General features: G+C 42.2%; 2 protein-coding genes across 5 annotated transcripts in view; both read left to right on the top strand.

Annotated features, from left to right (window-relative positions):
* Positions 1-9,617, top strand: part of LOC139023313 (UBAP1-MVB12-associated (UMA)-domain containing protein 1-like) — a 44,885-nt gene extending 35,268 nt beyond the window's left edge. For both annotated transcript variants that reach the window (XM_070436212.1, XM_070436211.1), the window contains exon 4: positions 3,951-9,617. In XM_070436212.1, coding sequence (XP_070292313.1) covers positions 3,951-4,256 — 306 coding nt within the window. In that variant the 3' untranslated portion in view covers positions 4,257-9,617. The remainder of the gene's footprint in view (positions 1-3,950) is intronic.
* A 1,212-nt stretch (positions 9,618-10,829) lies between these two features.
* glcci1a (glucocorticoid induced 1a) overlaps positions 10,830-27,383 on the top strand; it is a 29,823-nt gene continuing 13,269 nt past the window's right edge. For 2 of the 3 annotated variants that reach the window (XM_023975001.2, XM_023975000.2), the window contains exons 1-2: positions 10,830-11,677; positions 25,798-25,952. In XM_023975001.2, the coding sequence (XP_023830769.1) occupies positions 11,272-11,677; positions 25,798-25,952 (561 nt within the window). In that variant the 5' untranslated portion in view covers positions 10,830-11,271. The remainder of the gene's footprint in view (positions 11,678-25,797; positions 25,953-27,383) is intronic. The other variant, XM_023975002.2, reaches the window with a different exon arrangement.

Below are 27,383 nucleotides of genomic sequence, written 5' to 3'. Positions count from 1 at the left end.
CAGTCTGTACAAGTATCAAACGAGACACGGTTTATAGTGCTTGGAGGTAAGGCGTCTGAACAGTTATAACAGAGGACAGTTTATAGTGTTGTAGGTAGGGCGTCTGTACAGTATCAACGAGGACAGGTTTTATAGTGTTGTAGGTAGGTCTGTACAGTATCAACGAGGACAGGTTTATATAGTGTTGTAGGTAGGCGTCTGACATTATAACGAGGACAGGTTATAGTCGTTGTAGGTAGGCGTCTGTACAGTATGAACGAGCGACAGGCGGTTATAGTGTTGTAGGTAGCGTCTGTACAGTATGAACGAGGACAGGTTTATAGTGTTGTAGGTAGGCGTCTGTACAGATGAACGAGGACAGGTTATAGTGTTGTAGGTAGGCGTCTGTACAGTATGAAACGAGGACAGTTTTATAGTGTTGTAGGGTAGGCGTCTGTACAGTATGAACCGAGGACAGGTTTTATAGTGGTGTAGTAGGGCGTCTGATACAGTATGAACGAGGACAGTTTTATAGTGTTTGTAGGTAGGCGTCTGTACAGTATGAACGAGGACAGGTTTATAGTGTTGTAGGTAGGCGTCTGTACAGTATGAACAGAGACAGGTTTATAGTGTTGATAGGTAGGCGTCTGTACAGTATGAACGAGGACAGGTTACTATAGTGTTGTAGGTAGGCGTCTGTACAGTATGAACGAGGACAGGTTATAGTGTTGGTAGGTAGGCGTCTGTACAGTATGAACTGAGGACAGGTTTATATGTTGTAGGTAGCGGTCTGTACAGTATGAACGAGGACAGGTTTATAGTGTTGTAGGTAGGCGTTGTACAGTATGAACAAGAGCACAGGTTTATAGTGTTGTAGGTAGGCGTCTGCTACAGATGAATCGAGGACAGGTTTATAGTGTTGTAAGGTAAGGCGTTCTGTACAGTATGAAGAGGACCGGTTTATAGTGTTGTAGGTAGGCGTCTGTACACAGTATGAATGAGGACAGGGTTATAGTGTTGTAGGTAGGCGTCTGTACAGTATGGCAAGAGGACAGGTTTATAGTGTTGTAGGAGGCGTCTGTACCAGTATGAATGAGGACAGGTTTTATAGTGTTGTAGGTAGGCGTCTGTACAGTATGGAATAGAGGACAGGATTTATAGTTTGTAGGTAGCGTCTGTACAGTATGAATGAGGACAGGTTTATAGTGTTGTAGGTAGGCTCTGTTACCAGTATGAAGTGAGGGACAGGTCTATAGTGTTGTAGGTAGGCGTCTGTACATGTATGAATGAGGACAGGTTTAATGTTATAGTTTGTAGGTAGGTGTCTGTACAGTATGAATAGGACAGGTTTATAGTGTTGTAGGTAGGCTCTGTACAGTATGAATGAGGAACAGGTTGTATAGTGTTGTAGGTAGGCTGTCTGTAACGGTTTGATTGACATGCGGACAGTTTTATAGTGTGTTGTAGGTAGGCGTCTGTACAGTTATGAATGACGGACAGGTTTATTTGTTGTAGGTAGGCGTTCCTGCTAAAACAGTATGAATGACGCGACAAAAAAGGGTTTAGTGCTTGTAGGTAGGTGGTCTTGTACTGTGATGAAATATGACAAATCGAGAGGGACAGATGGTGGGACACTATCTGCAGTGTTCTGTATTGGTTGTTACAGAGGTTATATTAAGCTATAGTGGTTAAGGTTTAAAAGTGTAAGCTTACTTTATATGTGAAGTTGTAGAAGTTATGACAAATAAGGAAAAGACCCTCACACTGCTGTTCATGCTCCCAGGTGAGTCCTCGTCATCATCGTGTTTGAGAGCACAAACACTCATTAAAGGATGTTTCCGTGGTTACGTCCCAACTGAATGTTATGTTAATTGCAGAGGAATAAGCCATTTCCTGTGACATCTTCTCTGCATTTAGGCTTTCATTCGGTCTTACAAGGCCCAAAGCACAGCTTAAGTCTCCAATCTAGCACTTGGTGTGTACACCAAATTCTTTTGAATTAACGAAGTCAATTGAAGAGTAAAAACAGTAGGCCTATAATATCATGGAAGACACAGGCTAAAATCATTTTGTGTGGTGTTTGCTTGTGTTTTGTGGTACACTCACTAGTACGCTAGCTGAGTTGTAATGTCACATGCACAAGTACAGTGAAATGCCTTTCTTGCAAACTCAAAACCCAACAATGCAATAACAATGTATTWCTAGAAGGGGGGAAAAGAGGAATAAGAAAGTAAGTAACTAAGCGTAATAATAAGTAATAACTAACTAAACTAATAAGTAACTAAGCGTACTATATACAGACAATATTTAATTCGTCCGTTCCAATACCATATTTACATGTGCAGGAATACTGAAATGACGGAGGTAGATATGTAAAGGGTAAGGTGACTAGGCAACAGGATATAAGATAAACAGAGTAGCAGCAGCTTGTATGTGAGTGGGTGTGTAGAGTCAATGTATGTACAAATTGTGTGATGTGATGCGAATTGAGGTGTGTGGTGGGTGATTGTGTAGCCGTGTTGTGTGGTGTGGTGTGTGTGTGGTGTTGGAGTGACGGTGTGGGCGTTGAGGTGTGTAGCGGCCCGTGTGTGTTGTTGTGTAGGGTGTTGTGGAGTGACGGTGTGGTGAGTGTGTAGGGCCCTGTGTGTGTGTGTGTGTTGAGTGCGGTGTGGGTGGTAGGTGTGTTCGGGCGCCTGTGTGTGTGTGTGTGTGGTTGGAGTGGACGGGTGGTGGAGTGTGTAGGGCCCTGTTGTGTGTGTGTTGGAGTGACGGGTGTGGGTGAGTGTGTTCGGCCCTGTGTGTGTGTGTGTGGTGTGTGTGTGTTGGAGTGACACGTGTGGGTGAGTGTGTAGCCCTGTGTGTGTGTGTGTGGTGTTGGGTATGGTGTGGGTGAGTGTGTAGGGCCCTGTGTGTGTGTGTTGGTAGTGATGGTGTGGGTGAGTGTGTAAGGGCCTGTGTATGTGTGTGTTGTTGTTGGAGTGACGGGGTGGGTGAGTGTGTAGGGCCCTGTGTTTGAGGTGACGGTGTGGTATTTTGTTAGCTATTTATCCGTGTATTTCTTGGGGATGAGAAGTGGTTCAGGAGCCTGTTGTGTCGAGACTTGAGTGCACCGGCACCTCTTGGGCCGTGCGGCGAGCAGAGGAAAATAGTCCTATGGCTTGGGTGGTTGGAGTCTTTGATGATTTCTGACCTTCTTTTCTCACTGCCTGATATAGAGTTTCTGGATGGCAGGAGCTCGTCTCCCAGTGATTTACTGGGCTGTCCACCACAACTTCTGTAGCGCCATGCGAGTCGAGGTTTGAGCTATTGCCATACCAAACAGTGACACAGCCAGTCAAGTCAATATGCTCTCAATGGTACCGCTGTAAATCTTTTCAGGATTTGAAGGCCCATGCCAAACCTTTTCAACCTCCTGAGGGGGAAGAGGCACTGTCGGCGCTTCGTCATGACTGTGCAAAACACTGTGTTTGGACCATTTTTAAGTCTTTAGTGATTTGGACACTGAGGAACTTGAAGCTGTCTACCTGCTCTATTGCCCCCCCCCCCCCCCTAATTGCATATGAGTCCACAATCAGCTCCTTGGTCTTGCTTGTGTTGAGGGAGAGGTTGTTGTTCCGACACCATATTGCCAGGTCACTGACCTCTTCCCTGTAGGCTGACTCATCGTCGCCGGTGATCAGGCCTACCACCATTGTCAGCGAACTTGAAAATGTTGTTGGAGTTGTGTGTGGCCACACCTTGTGACTTCCTTCCTTAGGACTTTGCAGAGATCTGAAACGTCATCTTGACCGTGTCATGACACTGTTTTGTGTTCGATTACTAGTGTTTAAGTTGCAACCTACCCACCCTTAAAAATCTGTTTTCATGTTTGCCAAAAATGTGCCACATTAGTGTTCCTTGTCATGTGTAGCCTACACTTGTTTCTAAATGTAATGCCTGAAGGTGGACATTTTCTCTCCTCTTCTCCCCAGTCTTCCAGTGCGACACCTTCCCAGGCCCACCACTCTCCAGCCCCCGCTCCACCTTCCATGATCGCCCCATCACCAGGGCCCATGTGGAAGCCCCCTGTGCCCATCGTGGAGGCCCCACCGTCTCTCCCAGAGCTACTAGGAGATGTCCCGTTCACCCTGGCCCCCCATGTCCTGGCCATGCAGACAGGGGGTCCCGGGTTCCCCCTCTCTTCTGAGATGCTGATGTCCCCCCGAGACATCAACCACAATCTGGCCTCCTTCACTTATGACTTCACCCTGGAGAACTCRGTGCTCTGTGACCATTGACCTATCTACTTTCTGACTGTATGACCTCTGACCTTTTTAATCTGTCAACCTCTCCTCCAATACCAACCCTTTGTCAACCCTGGGTCGTGATCATTGGGCAGCAAACAGAAGAAAACGTACTGAAACAGGGCAGGACAACCTGGGCTTGCCTAGTAATAAAGGCACATTTTTGTTTAGAGTTTAGCTACATGTGCTCTACTGAACACAACCTTGGACTGTCTTGTCTCGTTACCACTCAGGTTTAGTTTCAGTTCCATGGGGCTCTGTCTGAGAATGGCAGTACTATAATTAATAATAAACCTGGTTCTGGTGATGATCAGCATTAGGTGGGGTCAAAACTGCATCTGCCTGCAGTGATGTAGGTACAAACAGTATGTAGGTAGATGGGTACACAGAGTTCCACCTTTTTAAGATTGCGGACTAGGAATACTAGTTAAGCATGTTAATCACTTGCTGATGCATGTCATAGTAGTGCTGGTTCACTGTTTTAAGTGTGTGTGTGTCAGAAGAGCGTTAGCTTCATGTCTGATGATAGGAATGCTTGACCATAGCTGAGGCTTGCATTGAAGAACAGAGTCAGGGTCTAGAATCACCTGCTGTTGTTGTTGGTTTAGGAATCACTGATTTACCTTTTGGGTTTGCACTAATGTACGTACCAGACAGATTTCAAATCGAATCTTAGGAAGGAAATTACTTCTTTATCTGGTTACGTTTTTTACCCCGGTGTCCTCACCTTTGCCAATGAAGACATTTCCAAAAAGGTTTGTGTAGCATAAGCATTTCTACAATGGAAATTTTGTAGCTTTTTGATAATGTATTTAAAATGTAAGAATATATATCCCCTAATTTTCAACAGTTATTATCAGGAGTGGCCTTCTCTTTTGATCATCCTCAGCATGGTATCATCATGTGTTGTAACCTCCCAAACATTGTATTTGCTATTTATTCTGTTTTAGTCTGTTTTTTTAACAGACCAAGTTTCCTCCAGTTCTCATGGCACAGTTCAGATTTGACAGTGTTTCAAGGAATCCTGTAATATACAGTGCCTTCGGAAAGCATTCAGCCGTCCTTGATTTTTTTCCCCACATTTTGTTACGTTACAGCCTTATTCTAAGATGGATTAAATAAAACATTTTCTCAACAATCTACACACAATAACCCATAATGACAAATTGAAAACAGGTTTTTAGATATTTTTGCAAATGTATTACAAAAAATAAAAACTACGTATTTACATAAGTATTCAGACCCTTTGCTATGAGACTTATTGAGCTCCGGTGCATCCTGTTTCCATTAATCATCCTTAGATGTTTCTACAACTTGATTGGAGTCCACCTGTGGTAAATTTAGTTGATTGGACATGATTTGGAAAGGCACACACCTGTCTATAAGGTCCCACAGTTGACAGTTCATGTCAGAGCAAAAACCCAGCCATGAGGTCAAAGGAATTGTCCATAGAGCTCCGAGGCAGGATTGTGTCGAGGCACAGATCTGGGGAAGGGTACCAAAATATTTCTGCAGCATTTGAAGGACCCCAAGAACACAGTTACCTCCATCATTCTTAAATGGAAGAAGTTTGGAACCACCAACACTCTCCATAGAGCTGGCTGCCCGGCCAAACTGCGCAATCGGGGGAGAAGGGCCTTGGTCAGGGAGGTGACCAAGAACCCAGTGGTCACTCTGACAGAGCTCCAGAGTTCCTCTGTGAAGATGGGAGAACCTTCCAGAATGACAACCATCTCTGCAGCACTCAGGCCTTTATGGTAGTGGCCAGACGGACGCCACTCCTCATTAAAAGGCACATGACAGTCCGCTTGGAGTTTGCCAAAAGATACCTAAAGACTCTCAGACCATGAGAAACAAGGTTCTCTGGTCTGATGAAACTAAGATTGAACTCTTTGGCCTGAATGCCAAGCGCCACATCTGGAGGAAACCAGGCACCATCTCTACGGTGAAGCATGGTGGTGGCAGCATCATGCTGTGGGGATGTTTTTCTGCGGCAGGGACTGGGAGACTAGTCAGGATCGAGGCAAAGATGAACGAAGCAAAGTACAGAGAGATCCATGATGAAAACCTGCTCCAGAGCGCTCAGGACCTCAGACTGGGGTGAAGGTTCACCTTCCAACAGGACAACGACCCTAATTACACAGCCAAGACAATGCAGGAGTGGCTTTGGGACAAGTCTCTAAATGTCCTTGAGTGGAACAGCCAGATCCCGGACTTGAACCCGATCGAACATCTCTGGAGAGACCTGAAAATAGCTGTGCAGCGACGCTCCCCATCCAACCTGACAGAGCTTGAGAGGATCTGCAGAGAGGCATGAGAGAAACTCCCCAAATACAGGTGTGCCAAGCTTGTAGTGTCATATCCAAGAAGACTTGAGGCTGTAATCGCTGCCAAAGGTTCTTCAACAAAGTGCTGAGTAAAGGGTCTGAATACTTATGTAAATGTAATATTTCAGTTTTTTTTATAAATTTGCAAAAATGTATAACCTGTTTTTGCTTTGTGCGTTGTGTGTAGATAAGGATTTTTTTTTAAATCAATTTAGAATAAGGTAACAAAAAAAGGTGGAAAAAGTCAAGGTTCTGAATACTTTCTGAATTCACTATCTATATACTGCATTGCACACAAACAAATGATCTTGTGAACAATTACACATTGTTAACTCTCAATCTCATCTTTTGGACTGCTGTACAAATGGCCAAGAGAAGCCAAATCATAATAAACTGTTTATTTTTATAACAATTATTTTGAAGTTAACTAATTATGAGTAGTTAACTCATAATACAACCACTCAAGAATCTGAAAAGATGGCTCATAAGTTGCACTGGTATTTTCAGTGCAATGTTGTGGTATTCCACATCATGTGAAATCATCCACAGATGCTGCGTGTGTACAGGCAGCTCAATTCAAATTTTTTATTTGATTTTACGAATCAGATCAGCTCTTTTTGACAACAAAAAAATCTGAATTTGGCCGCCTGTGTAAAGTTACTTTCTACTGTATACATTAGGAAATGTTTMGTATTGACCTTCTCTGGACAATCCTTTGCTATGCATAGCTGGAAACCAAGTGTATTCTGTCTGTCTGTGTTAAACGACACTGTGGATTTTCCCAGGCCTCTTCCTCTCTTTGTAAGTCAATCACTGACCTAACCTTGCATGTTGATTTTGTTTCACAGGCGTGGAAATATACACTTGTTTTCTTTTGTATTTTGGGGAGATTTGAGTTTGAGTAACTTTAGTTTGTTTGGTTTACTTGGATGTATTTTGGGGGTTTACTTACAAAGTGGTTCATTTTATGTGGTTGTGCATGTTTGCTATTAACAAGACATAGTTTTTTTTAAATTAAATTTTCTTGTCCTGCTGTTTATTTTTTTGTCATTTAACTGAGGTTTCTCTAAAAGTGGTCGACCTGTAAAAGCATGAGTACTGTATTTMTATTAGTTTTTTTATTTTTATTAGGAAATATGTTGTTATTGGGTTAGAATATGTTTTACATGCTCTAACCCAATGACAATATATCCTCTATCTGCCCTACTTACCTGCTTCTGTTTTCATAATGGCCGTACCTGAGCATCAGCCAAGTATTTGCACATTATCATGTACCAAGTACTCAGTGTTGGGGAAGCTACTCTGAAAATATTGTTACCAATTACTTCACACTGGAAGAAAGTAAGCTACACTAAAGCTACCCTTAAAAAAATATATACAGTTTACTTCACTAGTTATTTTGAAATGGTAGTCCACTACATCCAAATGTAAATCTGAAATGTCATAGTTGAAAAATGTCAAGAACAGATCCCTCTGTTGTCCGATGTTAACAGAATGTAATTTGTCCTATTAATCAAACTATTTTTCAAGTGAGAATTGGACAGGTCTGATGCTGATTTCACCCATATTTTATTTTTGCAAAAAGAGTAGTAGAGTTTAGTTCTAGTAGTTAGCTACACCACTACATGGCAAAAAAAGTATTTAACTACTGAAAATACTACCTTGATTTGAATTTAGTTCAACTACCAGCAAGCTACTTCAAAATGTAGGTAAATTACTAGTTGAACTACATGAAGTTCACTACTCCCCAACACTGCAACTTCAAATTGATATTAAGAGTTTATGAAGGATGTTACATGCAATAGTACATCCGGTAAATCTCAACATTCAGTTGTGGGTTCTTTGAAAATGTAGCCTACCTGTGAAGAAGTTTGAATGGCACTTTAAAATCGAACTATTTTACATTGTGGTATATCTGGAAAGTTTACACCCCCTTATTCTGAACCTGGTCTTCAGCTTCACTTCTTTTTCAGTCCTTGTCCAATGCCTTTTAAATGTGCAATATGCAGAAATGGCTCTGCATATTGTGATGATGTCACCTCTGCTAAAAATCGAATCGTTTGCAAAATATTGTATTTTCAGCTGTTTGAAGCTGCTGTACAAAACCAAAAGTAAAAGATGCAAAAGACAACTTATAGCGCACATGGACCAGATCTACCACTTCTTCTTAGACTTGCTTTCAATGAGAGTGACATACTGTATCTATGACTTATATTTCTATGTGAATTTGGTCGGTCGCCCAAAAAGTTACATATTTGCAGCCAGTGGTGGAAAAAGTTAACCTTAATAGAAAATGACTCGAGTGAAAGTCACCTGGTAAAATTCTACTTGAGTAAAAGTATTTGGTTTGAAATATACTTAAGTATCAAAAGTAAATGTAATTGCTAAAATATTCTTAAATATCAAAATCAAAGTATAAATAATTTAAAACTCCTTATCTAAAGCAAACTAGATGGCATTATTTACTTGTTTTTATTTATTTATGAAAAGCCAGGGGCATGCTCCAACAGTCAGACAATATTTACAAACTAAGCATGTGTTTAGTGAGTGTGCCAGATCAGAGGCAATAGGGATGACAAGGGATGTTCTCTTGATAAGTGTGTGAATTAGACAATTTTCCTGTCCTGCTAATAAGCATTAAAAATGTAATGAGTACTTTTGTATGGAGGAAAAAGTACATACTTTTCTTATGTAGTGAAGTAAAATTTGTCAAAAATATAAATAGTAAAGTACAGATACCCCAAAAAAACGACTTAAGTAAAAATACTTGAAAGTACTACTTTACACAACCGATAGCAACTGTAACATTTTGGTTCTGTATCTGCTTTGTTTTTCAATCGTATATGCATTTGATTGTGAATCAGCTATACATATATCTTTTTTTGTATGTGGGTGTAAGAACTTGATCAAATTTGTACAAAAGCAGGCTATTAAAACATGTAAAAAAAAATATTGGGATTATTATTGTCTTGTTGGTAGTGAAAATARATATGGTGTTTATAAAGCTGTAATAAATGTAACAGTATTGTTTCTGTCTGTTTTATTAGTAAAGCAGTATGTGGATTTTTAGGAGGGATCTAGCTACAGTATTTTAATATTTCAACTGTGCAGTGGTTGTTTCAATTTACGATGACTGGTATAAGAATAACATTGCAGTTGTCAACAACAGAAACCCAGACAACCTTTATTTTTCTGAAGATTGTGCACCACCCATTTCTCTGAGATTTAACTCTCAATTTGATGGGCTTATGTCTGTTAAATTGTCTGTCCTTAATGGTGTGCCCCAAGGCTCTGTACTTGGTCCTTTCTTATTCACTATTTATATAAATGATTTAGACAAAAATGTCCAAAATGCACAACTTCATTTTTATGCTGATGATACTGTTATTTACTGTTGTGCATCGTCTCTTACAAAAGCTTTCCAGAACTTGCAAACTGCTTTTTATACTTTACCATGGCACTTTGAGATTTATTTTAAACTGAAAATCCCTTACGCACCACTGCACTTTGTATACATGGGTTGGCTGGCCTTCTCTAATCACTCGTAGGCTCAGTCACTGGTATACTTTTATTTACAAAGCCATTTTGGGTTTACTACCTTTTTATTTGGGCATTTTTATTGTTCAGAAATGTGGTGGGTACTCTCTTCGTTCGCTGGACTTTATCCTGCTAACTGTTCCAAATGTCCGAACTGAATTTGGTAAACGGTCTTTTATGTACTCTGCGCCATCGTCTTGGAACACCTTACAAAATACTTTTAAACTGGAAGAACTTGTCCCGATTGGTGTTTTTAAATCACTGATGAAGGATTTTGAGGCTGATTCCCAGACCTGTCAATGTTTTTAATTTGCTGTTTTTGATATTGTTATACTCTTGTGAATTCAATGGTTTTTACTAGATTACTTGTAGTTTTTCATGTCTGTCTGTAATTTTTGTAATGACTTGGTGCTGCCTATCTTGGCCAGGACGCTCTTGAAAAAGATATTTTAAATATCAACGAGCCCTTCCTGGTTAAAAAAAAAATATATATAAAAAAAAAAAAAAACTCTGCAACCAATTGCTTGCTCGAGAGCGGTCTATCTTCAGCCAACTTCAATGAATCGATTGGTGGATGCTTAGAGTGTGCCTGATGACCTCGTCCTTCTAGTATTATATTAACCAATCAGAAGTTTACAGTGAGTTATTTTGTCCCGCCCTGGTCTGTCAGCCAGTAGTTTGCCAGAGGAGGGACACAGGAAAGGGATTGCGCGTTGGAAGACAGACGACACAGAGACATAGCTAACTAGCTAGCTATGTTATAGAGCTTTTATAAGTGAACGTCGTGATTTAAATAGTTTTGTTCGATATGAAAATGTTTAATTGAGAGTTTTTCGAGAATGCATACTTGTTGAAACACTTCAACATGGACAAGTAGAAAAAAAGTGAGAAAATGTAGCTAGCTAAGCTAACTCTGGGCAGCTTATTAATAACTAACGTTAAACTCAACTGGACTTTTACAAGAACAAATGTTCCAGCTTTTTTGGGAAAGTTACCAACTTGCTTTATCATGTCACATTGATTATATCTAAGTAAACAAACGAAAGTACTCGCAAGTAACTTGAGGCTTATTCAAGATTTAACTTAGTATTTTTGTTTTTGCCAAGTTTGTGAACTGGAAGAGTTGCACTGTGGCAATCAACATAATGTCAACAGCATCATCAGCAACCAACTCAACCCAACAGCAGCAACAGCGGGTCAAGCGAAGCGGTGACAGCGGGGGCTCCCCAACCATCTCTCCAGCCGGCTGCAGCAACGGCAGCACCACCACGATCCGGTTGCAGCCTATTCGTGCCACGGTGCCATACCAGCTCTTGCGTGGAAGTCAGCACAGCCCAACCCGCTCCTGCTCCTCTTCCTTCACAGTCGCGAGCAATACAGAACCGACATCGACGTCCCCTTGCAACAGCCCCTCCAGCCCGACGCAGCTGCTGCTCGCGAACCCGGGTGGAAACGGCTCGGTGGAGGGCAGGCTGGTCGCAAGGCAGAGACGCTCGCCGCTGGACAGCAAAAGCTCACCTGAGCGGTGTCCGATCTCGCCTGTTTTCAAAGGTGCAGTAGTGCCGTTTGTCCACCATTTATTGCATCCAACGCTAGACAGGCTAGCTGTTGCTATAGCTAGCAAGCTAATTGGGTCAGATCGGGGGTCTCTGCTAGACGCATCAGCATCACTAGCACGCAAACACATATTGTTTTGCCCCACATTTGTGTGTTTATAAGCCAATCCAGATATAGCAAATAACAAACCTAGCTAACCCTGAAAATGCTGAAATTTATTGCGTATGTCGTATGAATTATTATGGACCCAGTAGCCAAATGTTGTCATGTTCAAATAATGAATTGGCATCGAGGCGATGCTTTGAAACCAGATATGTACTATGTTGTTTAATTTGCAAACTACTGCTTTGGGCTTTCGATTTATGTATCCGTGGCTATTATGGTGACGATGCAGTTACTGTACCTCCAGGCCAGCGCGCGACAGTTGGATAAACACGACTGGTTCGTCGTATTAAAATAAATGAATAACTGCAACCACATCAGCGGACATGTTAAAAGTATTCAATCAATACCATTCATGATTAGAGTGACATGGAAATGTATTTAGGTATTTTCTCTGAAATGGACGCTTGTTTACCAGCGCGAAGGAATGGAAATAATTACGTCGTTGACTTGAGAAGGTCGCGCGCTTATGGCAACACTGGGGCCTAGTAGGAGCGAGAGCATCTCGAGACGTAAACACGATAATTCTATTGCAAATATGAGTGCTGCTCTTGCTCGTTGCAAATAAGTTTTTCTAAAGCTGTAGTGTTATTTGACACCTTACAGGAGAGTGCAATTGACTCTATTTGACAGGTAGGTAAATACATCCATCTAAGAGGTGAAATGCTATTAGGGAGTGCTATTCTTCTCCAGAACTTATGATGGTATGGATTCTAGAAGAGGTAGAGAGTGTATTCCAATCCATTTATTTAGCTACCCGGCCCACAATATGCTGTCTCTGTGCACCCTCTCTCAAAATAGGAGACCTCAGTAGCCTAGGTGTGCAATGCGGATTCTGCAGGTTTAGTAGAACTGTCTGCTGGTAGTAGTACTGATTTAACAGTGGGATACCACTGCCCAGACCCCTAGAAAGCCTTGACCTCTCTCCATGTCAAGCCAGATATTATGGATGCAATATGGTGAGGTCACTGATCACCACAGAGGTTCTGTACTTTTTAGGTCGGGGGCATTGGACAGGGGGCACCACGACTGGGTTTGAATGGAATGGAAAAGGAGGCCTTAACATGTCTTATCATACAATCTCTTAAAAAGCATATGATATTCAAAGGGCTAGATTTCTCAGCTTTAACAGTTTGTCATTTGTACTGTAGTAATTATMAATTTGAGCTCAGGTCAATGTAGGGTCTAGTCTCCAAAGAATGACAAGTGACAACCACATGATATTACAAGTAATTTGATAATATTGATAGTGATACCCTCTGTGTTAGTATGCCATGCGTATGCAGTCATTGTTGATGGCCCTATGTGCTATTTAGTCATTAGAACTCATCTATTAACACTATTTAGTTCCTACATTAGCATTAAGGACTCCCTGAAAAACAGTGGCCATTGTTACTGAGTGGACTATCCTGGTTAAATAAATGAAATGAGGTAGTGCTTTGGGCCCAGTCTGTGTTGGTTATGCAACATGCACAAGTCTGTGCGTAAGTAGGTGTTGTTTGTTTGATAATGGGTGACAAGCAGGTGTGTGAGACAGGCTGTGCTTTCCTTCCAGCTCACACTCTGGTTTGTCACTGCTGAAAGCGTTCCTTGGTTCAGTGTGGCATGTTCTGACATTCCATCACATTACCGTTTTTAAGGTTCTGAGAGATGACATCATCATGCTTAAAGACCAGGAAGACCCCTGGAGAGACACTCCCACAACATTGTCATTCATCTTGACTCAAAAGGCCCTTTTAACACATCACCTTTAGCTGAAACTAGCTTATATGAACCAAAAATAAGGTGTTTAAAACCATCTGTTTAAAGTTGACTGACACTCGGTCAGTTCTGTGTCGGAGGTAGGCCTATATCCTATCTATGGCTTTCTGCAGAGACAGGCCTAACTCATTGCTACAGGGTTATGTTGAGGCAATGATTTTGCACTGCTTCAACCTAACAMATATATGTTAGAGACATGAGTTGCTTGCATTTCCATAGCATATTGTATCTGGGCTCATATTCCACCATGTATAGAATAATCAATACCTTGTTGTATAAAAAGGGGGGATGTTATGGTTACAGGTCTTTAAGTGTATAGCTTGTAAAGCAGGCTTATAGAGGACTGCAGGCTGGGAGGGATTTAGAATACATTACTCTGGCATGAACAGCTTTAATGGAAAAATGTAGCCGTTTTATCATCAAACCTTTTATCTTCAGGTAGTAAGTTGTGGGCAGTTAAACTTTCTAGCAATTTCTTGTAGTCGCCCCTTTATGGCCGGTTTCCTGGACACAGATTAAGCCGAAGTCTGGTCCAGGACTAAAAAGCATATTCAGTGGATATTCTGCATTGAAAGTGTTTCTGTGCCTGAGAAAATGGCCCCTCGTGTCAAGTTATGAACAAATGGCACAGTGAATATGTTGACGTAGGCGTTATATAATCTAGTCTATGTTCCTTTTGACACCTAAAGTCATTACCTACAAGGGACTTGTGAATTCTCTCCAGGTATAACTTCAGAGAGAGCGAGGGTTGTAAACTACGCTGAAAAGTGTGTGTGTGACGCAACAGTTAATGAGCCAGTTCACTACGCTCTCGTGAAGCTGTAAAACAAAGACATGGCAGCTTCCTGTAATAGGCTTGGCATTAAAGGAACACAACACAACAACAACCACCTACTTCCTGATGAAAGGATCCATACTGCAGATCTGTGAGKTACGTCCTATATTAAGCTAGTGCACTACTTTTGACCAGAGCCACAGCCTTTCAAAATGGCACGTAGTGCACTACTTTTGGACAAATCTATAGGGCTCTGTCATGCTCAGGGCCTATTCTGCTAGTGACAGTCCTTGTGCGACCCTGTGCTGAACTGTCAGCCACACTTAAAGTGAGAGAGGGATTATGAGTGATTAACACATGACATCATCACCTTGAACCGAGAACACAACCTGTCTCTCTTCCAAACTCCAATATGGGTCAATGTTGCCTTTAAATAGTAAGGGGTTGAATGAATGAGTTAGTCATGCAGATAGAGAGGGATTGTGTATCTTGCATGAATGCTGCGCATTCAACCTCTGGAAACACCAGGATTGTGGGTTCAATTCCCGCATGGATCACATAGCCTACACACACTCAAAACATATGGATGCGCTAACTAGTGTAAGTGGCTTTGGATAACAGTGTCTGCTAAGTAGCATGTGTTATTGTATTATTAACCCCCTTTGTAAACCGTTTAACACTGTACGGATACGCAGTGAGAGTGATTTCATCTACACCTTTATTTAAGAACTATCATTTTGAATCATCACATARTTTTCTGTCACCAATGTCAAATAAATGTCCCATAGCTTCTACATAAAAGGCTTTCATCTTGGCTAGAGAAGCTTGTATCTGCGACCAGACCCAAATGTTAGGCTATTTCAACTTATTTATTCCGTTGCTTACATCTCTATTATTGGTCTGGCTGAATAATCATTAATTTTTCCGGAAAGCACACAGGGCATCATTCCAAAGTGGGAATATGTGTTTTTCTTTCATTCTTGTTTCATGGTATGATGACGGGTGCTCTCAATGTAGAGGCCTGGTTGGACTGACACCCCAAGGCTAACATTTTTTAAAGATAAATACAAAATGTATAACTAAAATATAGTTGCATAAGTATTCACTCCCTTTGTTTAGGCAAGCCTACATTAGTTGAGGAGTACAATTTGGCTTAACAAATCAAATAATGAGTTACAAGGACTAATAATAGATGTTGACATGATTTTTTGAATGACTAACCCTTCCTCTGTCCCCCATACATACAACATCTGTATGGTTCCTCAGTCAAGTATTGAATTTCAAGCACAGATTTAACTACAAAAGACCAGGGATCTTTTCAAAAGCCTCATAAAAAAGGGCAGTGATTGGTAGATGGGTAACAATAACAAATCAGACATGGAATATCTCTTTAAGCATGGTATAGTTAATAATTATGCTGTGGATTATGTATTAAACCACCCTTACACATCAAAGATACAGTCGTCCTTCTGAACTGAGCTGCAGGACAGGAATGAAACTGCTCAGGAATGTTAACATGAGGCTATTGGTGATTTTAAAACAGAGTTTAATGGCTGCGATGAGAGAACTGAGGATGGATCAATAACATTGTAGTGACTCAAACATTAATGACTTACATGACAGAGTGAAAATAAGAATACAAATATTCCAAAACATGCAACAAGGCACTAAAGTAATACTGCAATTAAAGGAAAATAAATACACTTTTTGGCTTAAATGCAAAGCCTTCTGTTCTTAACTGCCTCCTTATTTTCAAGCATGGTGGTGGCTGCACCATGGTATGGGTATTCTTTATTTAACTAGGCAAGTCAGTTAAGAACAAATTCTTATTTACAATGACGGCCTACTCCGGGCCAAACCCGGACACCGCTGGGCCAATTGTGCGCCGCCCWATGGGACTCCCAATCACAGCCGGATGTGATGCAGCCTGGATTCTAACCAGGTAACCAGGCCTCTTGCACTGAGATGCAGTGTCTTAGACCACTGCGCCACTCGGGAGCCCACTCTGGAGCCCACTCGGGGTATGCTTGACAGCGTCAAAGACTGGAGAGTTTTTCAGGATGCAAAGAAACAGGATGGAGCTAAGCACATTCAAAATTCTAGAGGAAAACCTGCTTATATCTGCCTTACACCAGACACTGGGAGAGGAATTCACAAATCTCTTATGAAACTTCCCCAAGAAGACTCATAGCTTTAATCGCTGCCAAATGTGTTTTTTTCATATGTTATTTACTCAGGGGGGTGAATACTTATGTAACCAAGGTATATTAGTGTTTTATTTTTCATTCATATTTAATTTTTTTTTAAATATTTCTTCCACTTTGACATTACATTTTAGTTAAAGGTTGTAACAGTAAAATGTGGAAAAGTCTAAGGGAGTGAATACTTATGCAAGCCGCTGTAAGTAGCCACATAAACCGGTGCATTTTTCCCCTGGTATGATAGGTTGGTGAGAGATATGCTATAGCAATGGTTACGTTATAGTCAATATGCTTTTGTAATGGGGGCTATAACCATATTAGGGTTATTGAATGACTTGAGACTGATGGTTATTGCATGTTTTAGCTGTTGTTTCTGTCACATATGTAACCTAGGCTTAAACCTGTGACATTGTCCTGTTAGGATAGGTTTTCCATGTGTACGCCTGTGTTCCCTTAAACATTGTTCTGGTGTGATGTGGGAGAGTTTCTCTGTCAGTTAACACCATTCCTTTCTCTCTGTTCGTTCCCCCAGTAATTGCCATCTATCATCTTAATCTAAATCATTGTGGGTGTATTTGGTACATAGTTGGTCCTTGCCTCACCAATGTTCAGCAGTAGGTCTTAGCCTATGACCTGAGGAGAAAGTATGTAGGTTTAGAAGAGTCTTTCTAACTGCCATGACGCGTCTTCATTAGTAGTAGGCCCTGAATAGTACTGTATTGTTGTAACTGTCATGTGGCTTTATTTAACAGGCTTACTTATAGTAGGCCTATTCCATATAGTATCGTATTCTATATTTTCCAGCTCTGTTTAACTATAATTTTTTAAAACTGACTGCAGGTTGGCCCTAGCCTGGCATCCAAACAGATTACGTTTTCATCGTGAAAGCAGCCTTCTGTCTGGTTATATCCAGGCTAGGTTGGCTCTTTTTCCTTCATTGAAGTCTCCACTTTAGGCTAAACCTTGTGAAACCTGACCTTAACTGTTGGATGTTATTTTGATAAGGCACTTTGAAGAGCTCAGCTTGAATGTTTATTCTTTGTTATCTGACTGTTGCCGTTGTTTTTGTAACCTTCCTTGTGACAGTGTGTCACATTACCTAGCTTTGAAGAAGACATCGTAATGTCTGTTTTGAATGTTTGCATATTTATCTATTCCCTTACAGTTTTCCCCCTCGTGTGATAGGGATTTACGCATTGTTGCAACAGATATAATCAAACTGATCTTTGTTTTTCTTGTTCCCTTATGTTGATATTAATGCTTGTATTGCCAACTAGACCTATGGCGACATCTGTGTAGGTTCTCTATCGCTTTTTCCCTATACTATGTCACTTTTGGAAAAAGTCTAACACATAACTTGTTCTGAGCTGCACTGAAAGAACTCCCCTAAGGTTGTTGGTGCAGTTTGTTAGTCATTGAATACCTACGTAACCCAAATGATTAGGCATGAGGAGGCACATGTTTACACACACACACGCAACACGCACATGCAAGCACAGTGCTGTGATGGTGCCATTGGACTGCTCTGTGACAGCTCCTGGCAGTCTTGCTCCTCTCTCTCTCTCCATCTGCTCTCAGAAAACTGGAAAAAACTGAGGGGAAACATGTCTGTACCAGGAGGCAGACACCTAATGCTGTAGGCCTATAGGACTGAGAGGCCTGTCCAGTAGACCTAATGGGGCTACTAGGTCCTAGGAGAAGCCTGCACATCTCGGTGGAACACTTGACCCGTTTGGAGTTCAGACCGGTTCCACCTAGCCTCATTATGAGCAATAATCTCCTATGTGTCACTTCCTAGTGTAACTAGGCTAACCATTACAGGCACAGAGCTGGTGTGAGGAAGGCCTACACTCATAAGGTGTCCACATGCTTCAGTTCGGCTGACACCTAGCTGAGCTTGTATACTCCCTTAAAAGACTGCTTGAAAAATTAAAGAAATGTGGCAATAGTACTGTTTGTCAATTTTGAGACTCCATAGCCAGGATACACTTCCTCAAAATAGTCAGAGGTAATTCAAGAAATATCTAATTAATTTTGGCGTTTTTTGCCGAACAAAAGTTTGTCCCGCAGTTTTTTATCTGACTAGGATGTTTGGTGCAGTATATCCCTAGTGAAAAGAATTTGCATGAGGACGAGTCGTCTCTCATTTAATGACAACAGGCACTTCATTGACGAATCCCTACTGTTGACCAATCGCTGAGGAGGAGGTGTAGACTTATGCTCTTGACTTTGGCTTGCCTTGAGAATTTTGTGTGTGTGCCCGAACAGCCGAAAAACCTTTGCTGAAGTCAAAAACTAACAAAATGTCGTCATAATATATGCTCGAACTGTTTCGCCTGGGAAGCATGCGGACGCCTTTAGAAAAAGGGTTCCAAAATCCATTTTGTTTCCAGGTATGTAGAACCCTCTGTCGAAAGGGTTCTATCTGGAAAGAAAAATGATGCTACTTGGAACCAAAAGGGTTATACCAGGAACCAACCAGGGTTCTAGATAGGGTTCTGCTATGGGGACTGCCGCAGAACCCTTTAAGGTTCTAGATAGCACTGTTTTTTTCTAAGATTGTAGTAGAAATGATGAGAAGCCCAATAAGTTTGAAGAGGAGTGTCTTAATGATTTGATCTGCGATATAGATCAAAACTTTTGGGTGAACTGTTGGAATCATAGAAATAACATGATTTATATTAAGAAGCAAAGTGGAAAGCAGCATAATTTTTGTTTGGAACAGTCTGTTGACTGCATTTGACCTAACATAACAGCATGCAACTGTTCCTCAAGATGAGAAAAAAATGGAATAAACTATAAAAACGGACATTGCACGTGGCTGAGTGGCATTTGAAAATATTCCATGTGATATGGAGTTCTTGCTATATGGATATTGCACATGTCAATATTTTGTGATTTTGAATGTGAATTAGATGATAGTGTGACAATTCTAAAGTATCCCAGAGCTTTTGTGTTTAGTCAGAAAAAGACTTCAAGACAGTCAACCAGACATGCTGTTTTAGCTTCCTGAGAAGAAACACAAGTAACATCTTTCAAGAAGAGCTCAGCGTATTATTTCCTCTTTCTTACTTCCTGTTACTTCTTACTTCTTCTGACCTCTGCTTCCCTGATACAGCTAACTGTTGCTTGACATAGTGTGTCAGAACACAGCCAAGGCCTTACTATAAGTTCCCTCAGAATGCACTAGTATTTACCTGTAATCCAGTGGATTTTCCCCAGGTGACCCTGCCCTGTGCCTTTCTCAGTGGGATCTGATCCCACTAAGGCCTACAGGACCTGTCAGTCAGCGCAGGGGCAGGTTAAGGGGGCCAGCCGCCCTAAGCCCACCTAGTACACTTGAGGGCAAAACACTGCTGTGCTAATGTCTTTGAAAAACATGTCAACTGCTTCCCTCAAAACCTCCGATCATAGCCGTACATTGAGGTTTTGCAACACAACAAAATACCAACATTTACTCAATACTTCCTAATTATGAGAAACTTCAGCGTAGGTCAAGTCCTCCATAAATCAGAGGTGTTACTGTACACTTCACTGGTCTGTTTCATGTCATACTGGAATGTTGTTTTTAGAAACCTGGCCTGTTTGGTCAACTTTGCTAAAGGGCTATATATACGCTAGCTAGCACCGTGTGAGTTGAAGGTTTTTGTTTTTGAATATTCTAGTCCCATACAAGGCCACAGGGTTAGGATGGTGTAAATATTGTTGTTTCTATCACACATACACACACACACCAACCAGAGAGTGTTGCTAGAACAAACACACAGCCCGTGACCCAGATCCTCAGGTCCCAGYGAGCCTGGAAAGAGCCTTTGGGGGGTGTGTGAGGTATTTTTTATCAGGTGTAGGGTTACCTCACCATGAAGGCTTGGCCGTGAGGGAGGACGGGCTGGGCTGCTCCAACGGTAACCAAGTCAACCTGCAGTCTCTGACAACAACACTGTGACATTGTTGTTTCAGTCTGCATCCTCACATATTGCCTCTAGAAAATATATTGTGAGGATTCTAAAAAGTGCTTCTGACTGTACAAKATGTGGTGGATTGGCATAGTAATCTGATCCGTTTTTAATAGATTATAAGCGCAAAAGTAATGGACTGGGTCAGGCAGCAGACCTATCAGCTTCCTGCCAGCTCTTACCAAACTGTTGGAAAAAATTGTGTTTGACCAAATACAATGCAATTTCTCTGTAAACAAATTAACAACAGACTTTCAGCATGCTTACAGAGAAGTGCACTCAACATGTACTGCACTGACACAAATAGCTGATGATTGGTTGAAAGAAATTGAAAATAAGAAGAATGTGGGAGCTGTACTGTTAGATTTCTGTGCAGCCTTTGATATTATTGACCATAACCTGTTGTTGAGAAAACGTAGAGTCCCAGTCAAACGTTTCTACACACCTACTCATCCAGGGTTTATTTTGTACTATTTTCTACATAATAGAATAATTGTGAAGACATCAAAACTATGAAATAACACATATGGAATCGTATAGCATATAGCATACCACTGCTGGCTTGCTTCTGAAGCTAAGCAGGGTTGGTCCTGGTCAGTCCCTGGATGGGAGACCAGGTGCTGCTGGAAGTGGTGTTGGAGGGCCAGTAGGAGGCACTCTTTCCTCTGGTCTAAACAAAGATCCCAATGCCCCAGGGCAGTGATTGGGGACACTGCTCTGTGTAGGGTGCCGTCTTTCGGATGGGACGTTAAACGGGTGTCCTGACTCTCTGAGGTCATTAAAGATCCCATGGCACTTATCGTAAGAGTAGGGGTGTTAACCCCGGTGTCCTGGCTAAATTCCCAATCTGGCCCTCAACCATCACGGTCACCTAATAATCCCCAGTTTACAATTGGCTCATTCATCCCCCTCCTCTCCCCTGTAACTCTTCCCCAGGTCGTTGCTGCAAATGAGAACGTGTTCTCAGTCAACTTACCTGGTAAAATAACGGTAAAATAAAAAAATAAAAAATAGTAACCAAAAAAGTGTTAAACAAATCCAAATATATTTATATTTGAGATTCTTCATGACAACTTTGCACACTTAGCATTCTCTCAACCAGCGTCATGAGGTAGTCACCTGGAATGAGTTTCAATTAACAGGTGTGCCTTGTTAATTTGTGGAATTTCTTTCCTTAATGCGTTTGCGCCAATCAGTTGTGTTGTGACATGGTAGGGGTGGTATACAGAAGACGGTCCTATTTGGTAAAAGACCAAGTCCATATTATGGCAAGAACAACTCAAATAAGCAAAGAGAAACGACAGTCCATCATTACTTTAAGATATGAAGGTTGGTCAATCCAGATAATGTCAAGAACTTTGAAAGTTTCTTTAAGTGTAGTTGCAAAAACCATGAAACTGGCTCTCATGAGGACCGCCACAGGAAAGGAAGACCCAGAGTTACCTCTGCTGCAGAGAATACGTTCATTAGAGTTGACTGCATCTCAGATTGCAGCCCAAATAAATGCTTCACAGAGTTCAAGTAACAGACACATCTCAACATCAACTGTTCAGAGGAGACTGCGTGAATCAGGCCTTCATGGTCGAATTGCTGCAAAGAAACCACTATTAAAGCACACTTGCCTAGTTAAATAAAGGTGAAAAATATTCAAAATAAGAAGACACTTGCTTGGGCCAAGAAACACGAGCAATGGCCATTAGACCGGTGGAAATCTGTCCTTTGGTCTGATGAGCCCAAATTTGCGACTTTTGGTTCCAACCGCTGTGTCTTTGTGAGATGCAGAGTAGGTGAACGAAGGATCTCCGCATGTGTGGTTCCCACCGTGAAGCATGGAGGAGGAGGTGTGATGGTTTGGGGAGGCTTTGTTGGTGACACTGTCAGTGTGATTTATTTAGCATTCAAGGCACACTTAACCAGCATGGCTACCACAGCATTCTGCAGCAATAAGCCATCCCATCTGGTTTGCGCTTAGTGGGACTGTCATTTGTTTTTTAACAGGACAATGACCCAACACACCTCCAGGCTGTGTAAGGGCTATTTGACCAAGAAGGAGAGTGAAGGAGTGCTGCATCAGATGACCTGGCCTCCAAAATCACCCAACCTCATCCCAATTGAGATGGTCTGGGATGAGTTAGACCGCAGAGTGAAGAAATAGCAGCCAACAAGTGCTCAGCATATGTCGGAACTCCTTCAAGAATGTTGGAAAAGCATTCCAGGTGAAGCTGGTTGAGAGAATACCAAGATTGTGCAAAGCTGCCATCAAGGCAAAGGGTGGCTACTTTGAAGAATCTCAAAACCCTTGAATGAGTAGGTGTGTCAACTTTTGACTGGTACTGTATGTGTTATGGCTTTTCAACCTCTGACATATCGTGGATTCAGAGCTATCTATCTAATAGAACTCAGATTGTTTTCTTTAATGGGCGCTTCTCTAATGTCAAACATGTTAATAGTGGTATACCGCAGGGCAGCTCTCAAGGCCTTCTACTCATTAAACAAAGCATGTGTGTCCATGTATGCTGATGATTCATCCATATACGCATTTCGAACCACCACTAATTAAGTCACTGAAACCCTTATCAAAGAGTTGCAGTCAGTTTTAAAATGCATGGCCAGTAATAAACTGGTCCTGAACATCTCTAAAACTAAGAGCATTATATTTGGTACAAATAATTCCTGAAGTTCTAGATCTCTTCTAGAATCTGGTAATGAATGATGTGGCTGTTGAAAAAGTTGAGGAGACTAAATTACTTGGTGTTACCTTAGATTGTAAACTGTCATTGTCAAAAAATATAGATTCAGTGGTTGTAAAYATGGMGAGAGWTCTGTCCGTAATAAAGAGATGCTCTGCTTTTTTGACACCACACTCCACAATGCAAGTCCTGCAGGCTCTAGTTTTATCATATCTTGCTTATTGTCCAGTCATATGGTCAAGTGCTGCAGCTGGCCCAGAACAGAGTGACATGTCTTGCTCTTCATTGTAATCAGAGGGCTAATATTAATACTATTCATGCCAGTCTCTCTTGGCTAAGAGTTGAGGAAGACTGACTGCATCACTTCTTGTTTTTGAAAGAAACATGAATATGTTGGAAATTCCACATTGTTTACATAGTGAACTTGCACACAGCACTYACACACARGCTTACCCCATTGAACATTCCACCAGGGTTCTTTTCACACTCCCCAGGGCCAGAACAAATTCAAGGAAACGTACAGTATTATACATGGAAGTCCCTTCCATCTCATGTAGCGCATGTGAAACCTGGTTAAAACAACGCCTCTCCACCATGTGACCTACTTGTTGTGTGTATGTACTGACATGTATGTGGAACTGTTAGATGCACACTACATGTTAATGTTTTTAAGTGTACATTATATATACAAAAGTATTTGGACACCCCTTCAAATGAGTGGATTCGGCTATTTCATCCACACCCGTTGCTGACAGGTGTATAAAATTGAGCACACAGCCYGCCATGCAATCTCCATAGACAAACCTTTGCAGTGGAATTGCCTTACTGAAGAGCTCAGTGACTTTCAACATGGCACAGTCATAGGATGCCACCTTTCCAACAAGTCAGTTTGTCAAATRTCTGCCCTGCTAGATCTGCCCTAGTCAATCGTAAGGGCTGTTAGTGTGAATTGGAAATGTCTAGGAGCAACAACGGCTCAGCCGCGAAGTAGTTAGCCACAAAAGCTCACAGAACGGGACCGCCGAGTGCTGAAGCGCAGCGCATAAAAATCYTCTGTCCTCGGTTGCAACACTCACTATCGAGTTCCAAACTGCCTCTGGAAGCTATGTCAGCACAAGAGCTGTTCGTCGGGAGCTTCATGAAATGGGTTTCCATGGCAAAGRTGCCGCACACAWGCCTAAGATCACCATGCGCAACGCCAAGCGTTGGTTGGAGTGGTGTAAAGCTCAGCGCCATTGGACTCTGAAACAGTGGAAACGCGTTCTCTGAAATGATGAATAACGCTTCACCATCTGGCAGTCCGACAGACGAATCTGGGTTTGGCGGATGCCAGGAGAACGCGGCCTGCCCCAATGCATAGTGCCAACTGTAAAGTTTGGTGGAGGAGGAATAATGGTCTGGGGCTGTTTTTCATGGTTCGGTATAGCCCCTTAGTTCCAGTGAAGGGAAATCTTAACGCTACAGCATACAATTACATTTTAGAAGATTCTGTGCATCCAACTTTGTGGTAACAGTTTGGTGAAGGCACTTTTCTGTTTCAGCATGACAATGCCCCCGTGCACAAAGCGAGGTTCATACAGGTTTGTTGAGATCGGTGTGGAAGAACTTGACTGACCTGCACAGAGCCCTGACCTCAACAGGGTCTCTAAGACCTTTGGGATAAATTGGAACGCCGACTGTGAGCCAGGCCTAATCGCCCTACATCAGTGCACGACCTCACTGATGCTTCGATTCAGCCACAGGAGCAAGTCCCTGCAGCAATGCCCTAACACCTAATGGAAAGCCTTTCCAGAAGAGTAGAGACTGTTATAACAGTAAAGGGGAGACCGACTCCATATTAATGCTCATGATTTTGGGATGAGATGTTCGACGAGCTTTTGGTCATGTACTGTATGTAAATTGTAAAGTATTTTGTCTAATATTTTTTTATTACATTTTTTWCCCCTTTTTTCTCCCCAATTTCATGGTATCCAAATGGTAGTAGTTAGTCTTGTCTCATCACTGCAACTCCCGTACGGACTCGGGAGAGGCGAAGGTCAAGAGCCATGCGTCCTCCGAAACACAACCCAACCAAGCCGCACTGCTTCTTGACASAATGCCCATCCATCCAGCTGCACCAATGTGTCGGAGGAAACACCGTACACCTGGCGACCTGGTCAGCGTGCACTGCGCCRGTCCCGCCACAGGAGTCGCTAGTGCGCGATGAGACAAGGATATCCCTGCCGGCCAAACCCTCCCTAACCCGGACGACGCTGGGCCAATTGTGCGCRGCCCCATGGGCCTCCCAGTCACAGCCGGCTGCGACAGCCTGGGCTCGAACCCAGAATCTCTGGTGGGTCACTGCGATGCAGTGCGATGCAGTGCTTTAGACCACTGCGCCACCCGGGAGGCCACTGTCTGTAATGTTTTTATCGTTACGTGTCAGACCTCAGTAAGGCTAGCTGTCGCCATTGGCGTTGTCTAATGGGGATTCTAATAAATCGTTGCCTGTGAGAGCCTCCTCAATTAATTAAAATGTCTCATCCCCCTCTCTTGCTCACCCTCTCTCTCTCTCGTTCTTTCTCTCCAGTAGAGAGGTCCAAGCCCCAGCAGCAGGTGCGTAACTTGGGAGCCATTCGGCGGACTTCATCCCTGGGTACCATCACCGGCCCCTACCTTACCGGCCAGTGGCCTCGTGACCACCACGTGCACTACCCCTCATGCATGAAAGATAAATCCACTCAGGTAGGTCCCCCCTCACTTCCTGTCCCCCCTATGTGTCACGTTTTATCTGGTTCCCCCACTGAGATGAATGAATGACTGTACACTATGCTTCGTGCATTAAAGATAAATCCACTCWGGTAGGTGCCTCCCCACTTCCTGTCCCCCTAACCTATCCTTCATGTGTCACGCTTTGTTCAGTCCCCCTACTGAGATGAATGCATGTGGCATTTAATTCAACAACAAAGACCTAACGATATTCCAGCTAGAAGAAACTAGGTTTATTGATATCTCTGGTTTGCTGATCTGCACAGTTTGATCAGCAAAACATGCTAGTTTTCAACTAGCATACTGAGGTGAAGGACAGGAAACTACTACAGATGTAGGATCTTAATTTTACCTATATTGTCACAGCAAAATAATCCAGCAGCAACAGGATTTTAACATTTGCTCCATAATGGTTCTTGATTGGTGGTTAGGCTATTAGCTGGTCAAAAGTAGGCTACATTAAAAYTGCAAAACTGTTAATATAACTGTGTGTTAGTGTGAGTTTTCTGTGAAATTATGTAAATGGAAAAGCTCATCTGTAGGAACATTCTCAGCAACAAAAGAGTGATTTAAAAAAAGTGATCAAATTACGATCCTACATCTGTAAGCAGAAGTGGCTGAGTACTGAGCTGCATCGCTATAAGGAAGTGGGCTCTTTCAACTGACTAGTGGCAGTCAAGTTTGTACAGTACTCAGTCACTGATTCACCTGCACACACAGATATTAGTTAGCCGCTGTTGACCTCTTTCACAGGTCTATACACCCTGTTTCCGTCAGTCACATTGAGATTTACCAAACGCATCTATACGCATCTGTGGGCCTCTCTAGACTTACAATAGATTAACCAGCCTGGCTCTCTGTATTAACCTGCCTGGCCTTCTGTGCTTTGAACAAGTAGGCACTGGGTGTCACTGCAGCACAAAGGTGTCATTGTGGAGAATATGCAAGCTCCTGTCTGTCTGTGTGACACATGGCTTCTGCTTGTCAGATGAAGTCAGCTGTTTGCACAGAGCCATGTTGCTGCCAGTCCTGCTGCGGCTGGAATTTTTCCCTCCTGCTCCTCTTTCTCCTTCTTCCACTCTTCACCTTTTCCTTGTAATTTTCTGTCTTTCTCAGCCATTGGGTCTGTGACCTGGYATGTTCTCCTCCTCCCCCTCTTCTTCCTCCTCTTCCTCGCTCTATTCTGTACCTGTGACCTGCAACACCCACACCATCCTTCCAAGTTATGACAGACAGGCCCAAACACATAGCACTAAGATTATGCTAAGAGAGAAAGAAGTATTTGTGTGTGGAAGATTGATTGTGCAGGCTAGTGAGTGTACTGGGCCAGTTTCACTAACCTAGGTTAAACCTATTCCTCCTTTTAATGGACATTCTGCTTTCTGCGTTGAACAYGATTTTACAGTG

Source organism: Salvelinus sp. IW2-2015, linkage group LG30 (genome assembly GCF_002910315.2).
Source record: "Salvelinus sp. IW2-2015 linkage group LG30, ASM291031v2, whole genome shotgun sequence".
In the NCBI taxonomy this organism is placed as follows: domain Eukaryota; kingdom Metazoa; phylum Chordata; class Actinopteri; order Salmoniformes; family Salmonidae; genus Salvelinus; species Salvelinus sp. IW2-2015.
The sequence above is the reverse complement of the archived record's forward strand: the minus strand, read 5'-3'. Positions and strand labels throughout refer to the sequence as shown.